At 60.8% G+C, this 13,228-nt stretch overlaps 1 protein-coding gene across 4 annotated transcripts; it reads right to left on the reverse strand.

The window, feature by feature from the left end:
• Nucleotides 1-610: 610 nt before the first annotated feature.
• LOC111149703 (carnosine synthase 1) lies at nt 611-10,091 on the reverse strand. 4 transcript variants are annotated; one of them, XM_022506927.1, is made up of 9 exons: nt 10,044-10,085; nt 9,650-9,676; nt 8,068-8,341; nt 7,166-7,255; nt 6,429-6,916; nt 6,030-6,204; nt 5,853-5,938; nt 4,516-5,118; nt 611-2,773 (listed from the first exon to the last, which is right to left on the reverse strand). In XM_022506927.1, the coding sequence occupies exons 2-9, from the start codon at nt 9,650-9,652 to the stop codon at nt 1,547-1,549; spliced, it is 2,946 nt and encodes a 981-aa protein (XP_022362635.1). In that variant the 5' UTR covers nt 9,653-9,676; nt 10,044-10,085; the 3' UTR covers nt 611-1,546. The 4 variants fall into 4 exon arrangements, with proteins under 4 accessions (XP_022362635.1, XP_022362633.1, XP_022362632.1 ...); XM_022506925.1 differs by having other exon boundaries at nt 8,068-8,365; XM_022506924.1 differs by having other exon boundaries at nt 8,068-9,676; nt 10,044-10,091.
• Between the last annotated feature and the right edge of the window lie 3,137 nt (nt 10,092-13,228).

Raw genomic sequence — 13,228 nt, forward strand, 5'->3', positions numbered from 1 at the left:
TTTTGCCAGGTTTTTGGGTCTCATTGACTCACCTGTAAATATGGGTTTGTGCTGGAGTTTGCTACGTTGCCAGTTTAAATACATTTAGTCATCTTGCTACCTGGTACAGAATAGGCACTTAATAAAACTTTGTTAAGATAATAAATAAATGAATACACCAAACCTGGCCTGTGACTTTAGATATGAGCATGGATTCTCATTGAATGGGCCTCTGTAGGGGTGAATCCGGGCTACATTAGGTCTTGGATAGAGTTCTGACTGTTGTTGGAGGCCGTCTGGATGTGCATTCCAGCCGCATGGGGAGGCTAAATATGAACTCAGTTGGACAGAACCCAGGCTGGAGGAGGGTTATTTGATTGGATGTGGCCCTCTGGTTGTAATTCCACCCTCCAGAGACCCTCAGGTTTGGGTCCCGTTGTGAGTGACCATGGCAGGCCCCTGCTCACGGTCAACACAGAGGCCTGGCCAGTATGGTGTTTATCCTTAGTGTCAGAGGCTACAGGTATCCCTTAGCCACCTCTCCCTCCTCTCTTCCCCAATTCCCATCTAAGCTGAGTCTGAGGGGAGCTGTCCAAGTCTTGAGAACCAGATGCCAGACCTTTCATTAGTTCATAAGCCTTTATTTGGAGAGGGATGCTTGCGGAGCTGGCCACAACTCCCAGGCTGCACAGGGTTATTGGGACAGAGTTATTGGGACAGACTCCTCTGAATCAGGAAGGGAGTGCAGACTTTCCTCTGCCAGTGCTGGTTAGTTATGCCAGAGGCCAATGTACCAAAGCTTGGTGGAGAAGGTGGGTGCTGCCTGGGAAGGGACGTTCCCTCATCTTAAGGCCACATATGAATGAGGGCAGGGAGCTGAGTGCGGTTTAGGAGTGGAGCGGGCACATAAGACTTAGTAAAAGTGGAAACATGGACCTTGTAGCTTGTCCCTTGACCCCCTGGCTACTGTGGTACGACCTTGAGGCAGTGATTGTTCCTGTCTGAGCCTGTTTCCTCATCTGTAGAACGGGGCAATGGTGTCTACCTGGAGAGGAAATGGTTCCTGCTGATCCCAGGTCCCCTGCTTCTACTGCTCAGGCCCAACAAGGCAGGCAGGGCACTGCCAAAAGTTGTCAGCGGGTCTGGAAATATCCTGGGATTTGCTAAATGAGGGTTGAGGACAGGCCGTTTTATCTCAGGTTTTTGTGGGATTTGTCCAAGGCCAGAGGCCCAGCTTCTCTCTTCCTGAAGGGTGCAGGAAGAGAGACAGACCTGGAGGGATGCCAAAGAGGGGCTAAGTTTGGGCCCATTCCCACCTCCCTGTGGTGTGTGTGTGCACGTGCACAGCTGTTGTTGCTTCTCTGTGACTAGACTCGTGGGGCAGGACTGGGGCGTTCGGGCCGACCTGACAGCAAGAGGGGCCAGTGGCCCCCCCACCATACTTTCTTTTATGGCCCTTAAGCTCGGGAGCCTTCGTGTCAAATGGCCCTGACACTCTGGAACAGCCATGAGGCCTTGGGGGTGGGCCAAGCCAGGGTTGGGGCAGGGGTCCAGGGAGAGAGAGGCACTATTTGAAGTGGGACAGGAAGTGGGCAACCGGGTAGTGGGGCCCATCGATGCCCAGACCCTGGCAGAGGCCTAGCAGGCGGAGGCGAGCCTCAGCCGGGCTCTCCCCAGCACAGGCCACGTTGCAGTAGGGCTCCTCGTACTCGCCCGGCACCAGGATATCCTCCAGCAAATTGAGGCGCAGCAGGCCCTGGTCGTGGAGAGCCTGCAGGGTCTCGCGGCTGGCAGTGGAACTCAGCACCTGCTGATGCTGGGACACCAGGCACATGACCCCCACCAGGTGGCCACGGGCCCGTGGGTGGGTGGGCAAGGCAGGCCGCAGGCCGCAGGCCACCATCGCTGCTGCCAGCAGCAGGTCCACACCATAGAGCTCCAGGATCCAGTCTCTCAGGTAGAAGCCGCCCATGCGGGGGTTGATCTCGATCAGTTTCGGCCCAGCCTGGGTCAGCTTGAGCTCCACATTGAACACCCCATCCAGCAGCCCACAGCCCAGGCAACAGCGGAAGGCTGCCTGCACCAGCTGGGCCTCCTGCTCCGGGGCCAGCCCGGTGGGCATACAGGCTGCCGTCTCCGTGAAGCCAGGCAGCCTCGTGGGGCCATTGTCGGAGACGAAGGCGGCCAGCAGGCGCCCTCCGAACAGCACCAGGTCCACGTCGTGCTCGGTGCCCTCGACAAACTCCATCAGCAGCATGGCGTTGCCCCAGCCCAGCCCAATGCCGGGGTGGTCGGCCTCCCCCTGCAGGTCACGAGCGATCCGGGAAAAGTGTTCGTGGCACTGTGGCGCGTCCTCCACCAGCCGCACACCCACCGCGCCCGCCCCGAACTCCAGCTTCATGACGCCGGGCAGCGGCACCTGGTGGACGGCCCTCTCCACATCGGCCTCCCTCTCCAGCGGGCAGCAGGGCACGGCGTGCAGGGAGGGCGCAGGCCAAGGGGGCCCGTGGCAGCGTAGCAGGTGCAGTTGGGTGCAGCTCTTCTGCTTGGCCAAGCGCATGGCAGCCGGGGGGCTGCAGGGAAGCCCCAGCTCCTGGCAGAGCAAGGCCGTGAGCACGAGGCAGTCGTCCCAGTAGGAGAAGCAGCCATCCAGCTGCAGGCCACGGGCCCGCACCAGCTCCGCCAGCGACCGTGCGTTCTCTTCATCCCGCCGGTGCTCTGTCACATCGAAATGGATGAAAGTCTGCACCAGCTGGGACGCAAAATGGTTGGGATCCGACTCCACCAGGTGCAGCTGCAGAAACCACCAGGGCCCAACACATCCAGCTCAGCCCATGCTGGTTGCTGGGGCGATCAGATGGGGCCTAGAGCATGGTTTGGGCCCGCAGGGGAGACAGACTTGCCAGTTCTAGGGGGCTCAAAAAATATTCGTTGATGACTGACTAAATGGCAGGTGCCGAGTTTGCACATCCAACCCAGCCTGGAGGGAGGGAAGGCAGCTGAAAGGAGACAATGCTTAGGCCGGGAGCTGAGTAAGACTCAGCCAGAGGAAAGACGGTGGCAGGAGGAAGAGGGTGTGATCTGGGCAGGAGGGGGCTGGAGCAAAGGTGGGGGGGGCGCTCCTGGGCTCATTCTCTGACCAGAGCTTGTAGGGAAACTACCAGGGTTGGGAATTGAGACAGGTGGCCTGGTGTCTTGGGACATCATCCTCTTGGTTGTCATTCACCCAAACAGTTCTGACCCTGGGGGTGCCCATGGAGGAATCCAGTGGGGCCCTGCACCCCAAATCTCACTGCCCGCTGGGGGAACACGGACCGAAAGCGGATGCTTCCCAGGGCAGAGGGTGCTCCTGAAGAGACGGGAGCGTGGCTGGGAGCACTGGAACACTTGACAGCATGAAGAGGGGAAAGACATTCCAAGTGGAGAGCACAATGTGCAAGGCACGGAGTTAAGAGGCATGGGAATGGCTGGAAGGGTGAATTCCCAAGGGGGTGCTGTTGTACCATGGAAGAGGGGAGAGGAGGCCATTGTGGTAGATTAGGGCCATGAAGAACCTGACCTCTGTTTTCTTTTCTGTTCCATAGCGGATAAGAACGTCTACTCTGCTGGCATGGCTTCAGATTCTTTAATGTGAGGCCACTGCTGTGAACTTGATTCAGGATCTGTAAGCTGCTCCCCAGCACCCTCCTCAAGCCCTCAGGAATTCAACCCCCAGGGGCCTGCCCTTCCTGCAGGTTGGGGTCAGGCTCCTTAGCCTGGTATTCAAGGTCCTGGTTCTGGTAGGAAACCTGAATGATGGCCCCGCCCCTCCTGCCCGTCTGCACTGGACTCTTTTTGCCCTAGAGGGCTCTGTGCTCTCCCTGAGGTCTTATTTCACCGGGCTGGGACAGAATTCGACCAGAAGCCAAAAAGAATTTAAACTTCTGGGTGTCTCGGTCAGTTAAGCCTCTGCCTTCTGCTCAGGACGTGATCTCCGAGTCCTGGAAAGGAGCTTGGCTTCTCCCTTTCCCTCTGTTGCTCCCCCCACCCGCTGCTTGTGCTCTCTCACTCTCGCTCTCTCTCAAAAACTAAATAAAATCTTAAAAAAAAAAAAAAAAAAAAAGTTTTGGACGCCTGGCTGGCTCAGTCGTTAAGCGTCTGCCTTCCGCCCAGGTCTTGATTACAGGCTCCTGGGATCCAGCCCCCTATCAGGCTCCCTGCTTGGTGGGGAGCCTGCTTCTCCCTCTCCCACTCCCCTTGCTTGTGTTCCCTCTCTGGCTGTGTCCCTCTCTGTCAAATAAGTAAATAAAATCTTTAAAAAAAAAAAAAAAAGTTTAGATTTCTAACCTGCGCGGGTCAGCGCGCCCCTGCCCTACTCCCGGGCTCGAGAGCGCCCAGCGGGCCCGCCCAGCGCAGGCTCCGCCCCCAGAGGTGCTGGCCCCGCCTCAAAGCCTTCTCCGGCCCCGCCTCAAAGCCTTCTCCGCCCCCGCGCCCAGGGCACGGCCTCCGCCACTGGGGCCCGGACGGCGCGCCGGCCCCGCCCCTCGCCCCGCCCACCTTGAGGCCGTAGTGGCGCGCGGCCTCCCACACGAACTTCTTGCTGACGCCGCCGGCGCCGATCAGCAGCAGCTGCTTGCCCTCCATGAGGTAGTGCGCGGACCGCCGCAGCATGGTCTCCACGAGCGGCGCGGCCGCCGCTTCCTCGGCCCCCGACCGCGGGCGCTGCGCGGCCCACAGCCCCTCGAGCGCGCCGCACGCCTCCAGACACAGGCCGCTGTTCAGCTCCAGGGCCACGGGGGTCAGCGCGCGGCCCTGCACCGTCAGCGCGAAGTCCACGCCTGGGCCGGGCCGGGGGCGGCGCTCAGCACGGGCTGCCATCCGGCACCCCCACGGCCCCCGGGTCCCCGCCCCGGGCGGTGCGCACTCACCGAGGAAGTCCGTTCGGGCCTGGCGCCCGCCGCGCTGTTCCGCGCTCAGGCCGGCCTCCAGGGCCAGCACTGCGGCCAGCGCGGCCTCGGCCCCCGCCTTGACGTGCTGTCGCACGACCGCCACCTGCCCCGGCTCACCCAGGCCGCACCGGGCCAGTGCCACCTCCAGCGTCTGTGGCAAGGAGCTCTGGTGCCGCAGAGGCCGGTCCTCACGGCCCACGCTGCACACCACCTGGGCAGGGTGTGGCTGAGGGTGTGGGCCCAGGAGGAGCCGGCCCAGGACTCATGCACCCGCCACCCCCTGCCCCTGCACACCTACCCCTATGCTGAGACCCAGGCCAGACCTCTCACTGGACATTCAAGTGGCCCAGGCCTCTGTGACTTCCGCCGCACAAACCACTTTCCCTGCCACCTGCCCCTCTGGTCCTTTAGACCCTAAGGGGACTCTACCCAGGCTTCCACCTGCGCCGGGGTCTCTCTGCTCCTTGGAGGTTCCAAACATGCTTGTTCCTAGCTCCTGCAGGCCTGGGGGCCTGTGCCACCCTGATGTGCCCCCCACCCAAGACCTCCATGAGGGCAGGGTTGAGAGACTCTGCCTCAGGTTGCCTCAGAGCTGTGTTCCCAGGAGGGTCCCCAAGCTTTCTTGAGTTCCCCAGCTTGGAGGCCTCTTCTATAGGACTCCAGACACGGGCAGTTCAGGGACCCTGGGTCAGCCTCTTCTGTGGGTAAGAGCTCCCTGGAAAGAGGATTCAGCCCTGGGCCCTGGTACCTGGTACCAGGCAGGGCTCCTGAGGTAGGAAGGGTGGAAAGGGAGGGGAAAAGCGTCAGACCCAGGAGTCTTCCTAGAGACCACCAGGACTCCCCCCAGAGGTTATGTCTTCTCTCTGCCTGGGGCCCTCAGCCCCTCATGAGGGCTGGGCTGGGGTGTGGCAGCAGGGTCAGGATCTAAACTTGGGCCAGGCTCACCTTGCTCAGCAGGGGCCTGTCACCCTGGGTCCGACAGACCACAGCGCAGATCCGCACAGCCAGCTGAGGGCCAGGTGGGGGACTGCCTGGAGAAAGACAGTGAGGCCTGAGCCTGGCACAGAGCAGCTGGGAGGGTAAACCGAGCTCCCACTGCGGGCTGGCCCAGGGGGCTCTCACCTGGGAAAGGCAGTCGGGCAGGTGGGCACACAGCCTCCACCAGGACACTCTCCTCTTCCTCCAGTTTCTCCAGCAGCGCCAGCACCGTGTCCGCCACTGCGCCGAGCTCCCCTCGCGGGTGCACACGCAGGGCCTGCCGCCCCCGCCAGCGCCAGCCACTGAGCTTGACGGCCACCTGCAACGGGGAGGGGAAGGAGGCCTCCTTACCAACCCATGAACCTGTGGGGTACCAGAGGATCCAGTGTGTAAACGGAGGTAAGAAGGGAGGGGATCGCCACAGAGATAGATGCCAGCAGTAGGGCTCAAAGTTGGGGACAACTTCGCAGCAGGACCAGGTAACCATCCCTGCATCCCATCCTGCTGGCATCTGCACAGACCTCGGAGGCGGGAGCCTGTTACCTGCAGGGCATCACCCAGGGCACCAGAGTGCAGAAAAGCCCCTACTTCCTCCTTCACCAGTGTCTCCTGGCCCTCTTTGCCACTCAGCTCCACCAGCCGTAGGCCCGGCGTGGCCTCCCCTCCCCGCAGCAGGGCCGGTGGCTTATAGGTGAAAGCCAGGGTCGCTGGCACGGCCACACCACCCTGCTGAGCCAGCAGTCGCCTTGTCAGCAGCCTGTCCTCCAGCAGCCGGGCCAGCTCAGCCGAGGCTCCCGTGGGGCAGGTCAGGTCACGGGCAAGTTCAGCTGCCTCTCGACCCCGGCCAGGTCCCAGCCCCAGGCCCGCCAGGAAGTAGGTGACTCGGCGTGGGGGGACAAAGTCATCCAGGAATGTCAGGCCCCCTGGGTGGAAGCTCACAGCCTTAGAGACCAGCAGGACCGCCTCACCCGGCTGCCCGGGTGCTGGCACCTTCGTCAGCCAAGCAGGGGACAGGCAGAGGAGCATATTTCCTGTGGGCGGAGGGAAGAGGGTTGCTGGCCAGGGAAGGCTTAATGCCCCCGTGCCCTCCACCTCCAGCCCGGGGCCCTGGGTAGTGGGGGGCAGCTGTTCCCGGAACCCACCCCCACTCAGAGCATGGCAGCTGGCCCAGTGGAATGCAGGCACTTGCCAGGGTCAGTGGGTATTTCGGGATGTGGCCGGGCCAGGCGAGGGCTGCCCTTTCCGTAGGAGCGGGTGGAGGAACATGGGCACATACTCACCCGGGCTCTGGACCCCACCCTCCAGGAGCACAGACAGAAAGGTGCTGGGGGATCCCAGAATGCATAAGGTCACCTCCGCACCAGGGCAGCCTGGGGGGGTGGGGGCGGGGAGAACATGGCGAAGCTCAAGAGGGGCTCCCCCGCTATCTTTCTGCCTACCCTTCCCTGCCCCATAGCCCCGCCCTCCCCATGCCCCCCACCCCACCCCATCCCTCGTCCCTCATTCTGAGAAGGGCTGGAAAGGGAAAGGGAAGCTGCCTGCCCATCCCGCCCAGGTGAGGCTGGCTCCCTCCTCTCTCTAGCTAGCCTGGAAGGTACTGGAGGCTGAGTTACTGGAGACCTGGGTTCTAGCCTGGGCTCTGACATTGACTTTCTCTGTGACCCGTGGCCCCCATGCAGTGCAGTTGCTGGGGGTGGGAAGAGGGGGGAAATGTCCCTGTGCCTCAGTTTCCCAGTCCGTGATTTTCATGTATTCTAGCTGGGAACCCTGTGTCCACACAGAACTTTTGTGGCCACTTGATCTATAGAACAGAGATAAAAATAAATACAAATAAAACTGATAAAGCTGGGAAGCAGTTTTGGGTCCCAACTGTTAGCGGCTTCCACAGCAGCTCCCAAAACCCATCTATAGGAGCTCCAACTCCACACAACCTAGATTACAAATCCCACGGCTGGGTCTTCTGGGAACAGGAGGGAAGCCTTGATCTCTGACTCTACCGGTGCCAGATGCCCTTTGAAACAATGCTTGCCTGCCTGACGTTGACTGGCCTTGCCTCCCTGGCTTCGGATCCAGCCAGAGCCTGGGGGGAGGGGCCGACCTTGACAGGGGTGGGAAGCAGGCTGGGCTGAGGGCACCTCCCCCCGCCCGCCGGGGCTGCCCCCCTCCCTGAGCCACTGGGCACCTGTGCGGGGCGCCTGGCTGCGGTCCTGGGTCTCCGGAAGGCCAGCTTGCCGCAGACAGCTCTGCAGGAGGCTGTAGCCGTGGACGGTCCAGGCCCGGGCCTCCGCCCCCTCGAGGGAGCCCTTGCAGTCCAGGCCCACGTCCTGGCGCCAGCAGCCAGGGAAGCAGCCTGGGGGCGGCAGGCCGGAGCCTCCTCCCCATGGACCCTCCTCTTCCTCCAGGTCCTTGGTGCCCAGGGGGCAGTCCCAGTCGGGACCCAGCGGATCCAGGGAGAGCTGAGAGGGGCAGAAGTGGTGGGTCTGGGGTAGAGCGAGCAAAGAGCCCATTAAGTCACTCAAGGGTATAAGCCCTCCACACCCCTAACCTTGGGCTATGTTCAGGGCAGACACTGTCCTAGGAACCAGGAGGGGATGGTGTTGGATTAGGGGGTGAAGGCCTGTCACCAGGAACATGTAGGTAGGGGTGCTTTGCAAACTCCAGGTACAGTGCTCCAGGGGGTCTGGGGGGAAGGTAGAAAGCAATGTGCCGCTGGCTGGACCACTGCCCCCCATCCCACGCTGAGGCCTGTCCTAGCTTGGTTCGTAGGACTAGACGTACGTGTTGGTCTGTTTTGTTCACTGAAGCAGTCCTAGCACACCATAGCTGCTCAGTAAACACGGATTGAGAACAGATGAACGAACCGAGCAATCACTTGGGCTGCTCATTCCCCCTCTGGCCTCGGTAACCTGTCTATCACCATTGGGGAGCTCTGCTGAGACCTGGATGTGTAGATGAAGCTGTCCCATGGCCACCCAGGTAGGCCTTGAGGACCTACTGTGTGGCCAGCCCTGTGCAGTGCACTGGTAGGGGAAAAAGCTGGTGCCCTTTTTTCAGATGTTCTGAGTCACAGAAATGCTTTCTTTGGATGACATTTTACACCCCTGCCCCTCTCTGAGGCAGGCTAACTCCCAATGAGGCTACTCAGACTCTGTGTGACCATAGGTGGGGACAGTAGTGGGCTTATCCTCCGGGGGACAGCCTGAGCAACCTTGGGTAAGTTACAAGGTTTCTTTGGCCTTGGGGGGCCTGGCACCTGCCCCGTCCCACTCCAGGAGACCAGTGAGGCTTAGCCTTCAGTCACGGGGGATGCAGTGTGCTGCGTCCGGGAGGGCACGTCTGCACCTGAGACCTGGGCTCGAATCCAGGCTGACCAGTTCCAAATTCTGAGCCTTGTGCCTTCTCTTAGAAGGTGTGTTCCAAAAAGAAGAAGAAGGTGTGCGTCCCCTGAGAGCCCAGACCGTGCTCTCACTGCTATGTCCCCAAGCCTAGAATGGTGTCAGGTGCATAGCAGGGGCTCAAGAGGTGTTGTGGAATGAATGACCACCAAAGGGGACCACCTGTGCCCGTCCCCGGGGCTGCTGGGGGAGCCAGAAGTGCCCAGCCCGCAGCAGCTGCATGTCCCACGCACCCGGGGCCATAGGTCTGAGCTGTCTGCACAGGGGAGCCCCCAGGGTGAGGCTTTTGGGTGCCAAACACTGCCCTCTGGGCCCTCCCTCTGACAAGGGGCTTGGGCCTTTTGAGGGGAAGGAGCAGAGGAGACTCACCATCTTACAGGTGCAGTGGCTGAGAGACTGATGGCAGAGACAGAGAGAGACAAAGGAGGGAGTCAGGGCAGCGTGGTCTGCACCCCATTGCCCAGCCCCTAAGACTCTGGAACAGAGAGGTGGCTGACAAGGCCCGAGCGTCCTGACCCTGGCATGTGTCCAAGGCTGCCCCACCCCCCAACCCAAGGGGGTGGGATTTCTGCGGCTGGGACCCCGGGGGTCCTGCCCACCCCCGCCCCCAGAGCTCAAGCCTTGCGGGTTGCGCCAGGCCCCATTGGGGTCCTAGCATCCCGCCCTTCCAGCGGGGGGCGCGCTGGGTCCCCACGGCCCCTGGCCCCTGGCCCCTGGCCCCCCTCCCTGGCTCTCCTGGGGGCGCGGGCAGGAGCCGGGGTACCTGGAGGGCTGCAGCGGCTCGGCGGGGCAGGCGGGCGGCGCGCAGCGGCGGGGGTTTGGCGGCGGCAGTGGCGGCGGCACAGCGGGAGCGGGCGGCGCCGCTTTATATAGAAGCGACCGGGGCATGCCCAGTGCGGGGCAGGGGCGGCGCGGGGCCCCGGCCGGCACCCCCTCCGGCCGCCCCACCGCTCCGGTGCAGACACCCGCCACCCAGCCCGACACCTGGGCTCCGGGTGAAGCCTGGAGGGAGGGCAGACCAAGGGAAACAGGATCACAGCCGCAGGGCTGTGGCGAGGGACAGAGGGACAGAGACAGAGAGTCCGGAATGGAAGCGGGATGGAAGAAAGGGAGCCGGAGAGAGGAGGAGGGGAGGGGGAGAGCAGGAGAGGGCAGAGAGGGGTGTCAGGGCTGCCCTTGGCCTTTGGGGGTGGGGTGGCCAGGAGATTAGTCAGGGCACAGGATCTGGAGTCCTGCCCCTGGATGGAGTCCTGAGCGCCCTAGCACACCCAGCCCCCAGCAGCCGGCCTCAGCCATGAGCACTGTGCCCTAAGCCAGACTCTCCCAGAAAGGCCGGGTTGGACGGGGGTCCCTGTACCTCTGTGGGGCTCCTGCCTCACCTCTCCTGGCCCCCGTCAGAGTGGGGATCAGTCAGTAAGAGGACCCCACAAGGGCAGGCGCAGTTTCCCGGGAGACCCTCTGCCCTGCAGGGGGCCAAGAGGGAAGGGGGTGCCCAAGCTGCAGGGTTCCAGTGGATGTGAGCCCAGGAAAGGGGGTGTGTACCGGGTCTGTCTTGCCCATTGACACCCACGTCTGCTGGACGTGCCTGCAGTGACACCCAGTCTCCCCAGGACACACGACCTTACCCCAGGTTCGCTTACCCAAGCACCCACAGAAAACACCTCAAGAGACCCGGCTCATGACCACTCATTCAGAGACTCACACCCTCTCCTTGAGTGTCACAGGAGGCAGGTGTCGATCCTAGCGCCAGCTGTAGGACCTGGGCACTTCCCTTTCCTGGTCTGAACCTCACTCTCCTCCTGCCTAAAACGGGGCTAGTTCCCATCTCTCAGGGCTGTGGGGAGGGTTAGTACGGGGTCCCCTGCACACGCACCACACGTAGCCTGTGATTACAATCCCAACAGCTTACAGCCTCAAACCCACAGCTTCTCCCTGCTTGTCTCCGAGTTGGAGACTCCATGGCTGTCCCTGAAAACCTTCTTGGCTGGGGTCCCGTGGCCTCTGTGCGGGCTGAGGTGGAGGCTTTGGCTGTACAGAGGACCCACCCCTGTCTACCACTGAAGGGACTCAGAGGGGAGAAATGATTCATCCAGCGTCCGTCCAGCCCAGCCCACATTCCCCACACAACTTTCCAGGGCTGGCTGCTCGACGCCCTCCCTGGAATGAGGTGTGGCCACTAGAGAAGTCCATTCTCTTGCCGCATGGGTTGCCTGATCCCCACCTCGATCCCGCTGGTGGAAACAGAGGACCCAGATGTCATCAAGAGGCATGAGCTTAAGCACTTAACAAGAGTTAGAAACTGAAATTCAACTGAGTAAACGTTAGGGATTTGATTGACTTTACTCAACAATTCACATACTGGGCAGCAGCCCATCTAGCAAAGAGAGGAAGGAGCTCTGAGCAGAATGAAAGACTTATAGGCAGAAGGGTGCAAGGACAAGGATGTTGTACTGGCAAAACAGTGGGTTGGGTTTTGCAAGGTCGCCTTCCTTTAGGGGATGGCAGAGGTCTATCAGGTGACCTAACTAGTGCTGGCAGGTGAGTCCTGATCCTTGTTAAAGATTCCATTTCTGGGGGCACTGGGTGGCTCAGTGGCTTAAGAGTCTGACTCTTCTTCTTCTTCCTTTTTTTTTTTTTTTAAGATCTTATTTATTTTAGAGAGAGAGTGTGCACAGGCGTGGGGGCAGAGGGCAGAGGGTGAGAGAGAATCGCAAGCAAACTCCAGGCTGAGCTGGAGCCAGTTGCAGGGCTCAATCCCACAGCCCCTGAGCTAAAGTCAAGAGTCAGACATTCAACCGGCTAAGCCACCAGGCACCCAATGTGTCCCGCTCTTGATCTCAGCTCAGGTCTTGATCGTGCTGCTGGTGAGAGGCGGAGCCGGGGTCTTCCATCGGCTGGAGTGTGTACACACCACCCAGAGAGCGATCTTGGGGATGGGGTGGGAGCTTTTATCTCATTATCTATAGGAGAAAATCGAGCTCAGACAGCGAGAGGACATTTCCTATACAGGGACTTTGCAGGGAGTCCGAGTCTGGCTTCTGGACAGCGTGGGGATGGGGACTCTCTGGGGTGCGTGGGAGTGCAAGATGGAGACCATGCACCCTTCCCCACGACAAGGAGGGGATCCATCTGCCCTTCTGCTTTTTAAAAAAGTGTATTTATTTATTTTTAAGTAATCTCTACACCTAATGTGGGACTCAGACTCAACAACCTCGAGATCAAGAGTTACATGCTCTTCCGATGGAGCCAGCCAGGAGCCCCTGTCCTTCCACTTTTTTGCTTGGCCCCCACTCCTGTCCCCGGGGCTGACCCAGGCCAATGGACATTTCTGGGCGCCATCCCAGCTTCAGTCCCTGCAGACTGAGTGCCATCAGATTCCCCGAGCCCCCCTTCCAAGCAGGTTTGTTGGGAGCTGGGACTGCCAGGTTTGCTGAGTATGGTTGTTCAGGTTGCTCACTGCACAAAAGCTCCCAGCTGAGAGTGGTCACTTCCCCCTCTGCCACACAGGGCTGTGTGTGGCTGGAGGAGAGGTGTCTTTTCCCAACTAGCACGCAGGTGCTGTAGGGGCTAGCACAGCCTTAGGAGGACAATGTGTACAGAAAAGTGTTCACACGAGGAGGGAGCTAGTTTTCTTCTGGTCTGACACCCCCACACCCTACCCACCTCAGGGTCCCCACGTAGATGTTTGATAATGGCACCTACCCAGAAAATGCTTCCCTGAGCAGAAAAGGCATTGATTCAGCCCTAGCTGGAGGAGTCCTGCCAGAGAGCATTTGCCCCTAGGGTCTATGACCAGTGGGACCTACTGTCACCATGGCCCCCCTCCCAGCCTCATGACAGATTCCTGGGCCCGGGCTGAGGTTGCTGCTTTCCTGCTTCCCCACCCTCCGAGCAGAAGAGCTGAGCCCTTGGAGGGCAGGGAGTCTAGGAGCTGACTCCAGGGGTAGG

This window comes from Enhydra lutris, unplaced genomic scaffold, assembly GCF_002288905.1.
Source record: "Enhydra lutris kenyoni isolate GAN:26980312 unplaced genomic scaffold, ASM228890v2 scaffoldscaffold22, whole genome shotgun sequence".
Taxonomy (NCBI): domain Eukaryota; kingdom Metazoa; phylum Chordata; class Mammalia; order Carnivora; family Mustelidae; genus Enhydra; species Enhydra lutris.

What these genes read in the sequence shown, in the direction of transcription:
- LOC111149703 (XM_022506924.1), bottom strand. Translation starts at nt 8,392, where the DNA reads ATGGGCTCTTTGCTCGCTCTACCCCAGACCCACCACTTCTGCCCCTCT. An exon ending in CCCTGGGTGATGCCCTGCAG is followed by an intron (nt 6,205 to 6,428) that starts GTAACAGGCTCC and finishes TCCCCGTTGCAG; the next exon opens with GTGGCCGTCAAGCTCAGTGG. An exon ending in CGCGCCACTACGGCCTCAAG is followed by an intron (nt 2,774 to 4,515) that starts GTGGGCGGGGCG and finishes TGGTTTCTGCAG; the next exon opens with CTGCACCTGGTGGAGTCGGA.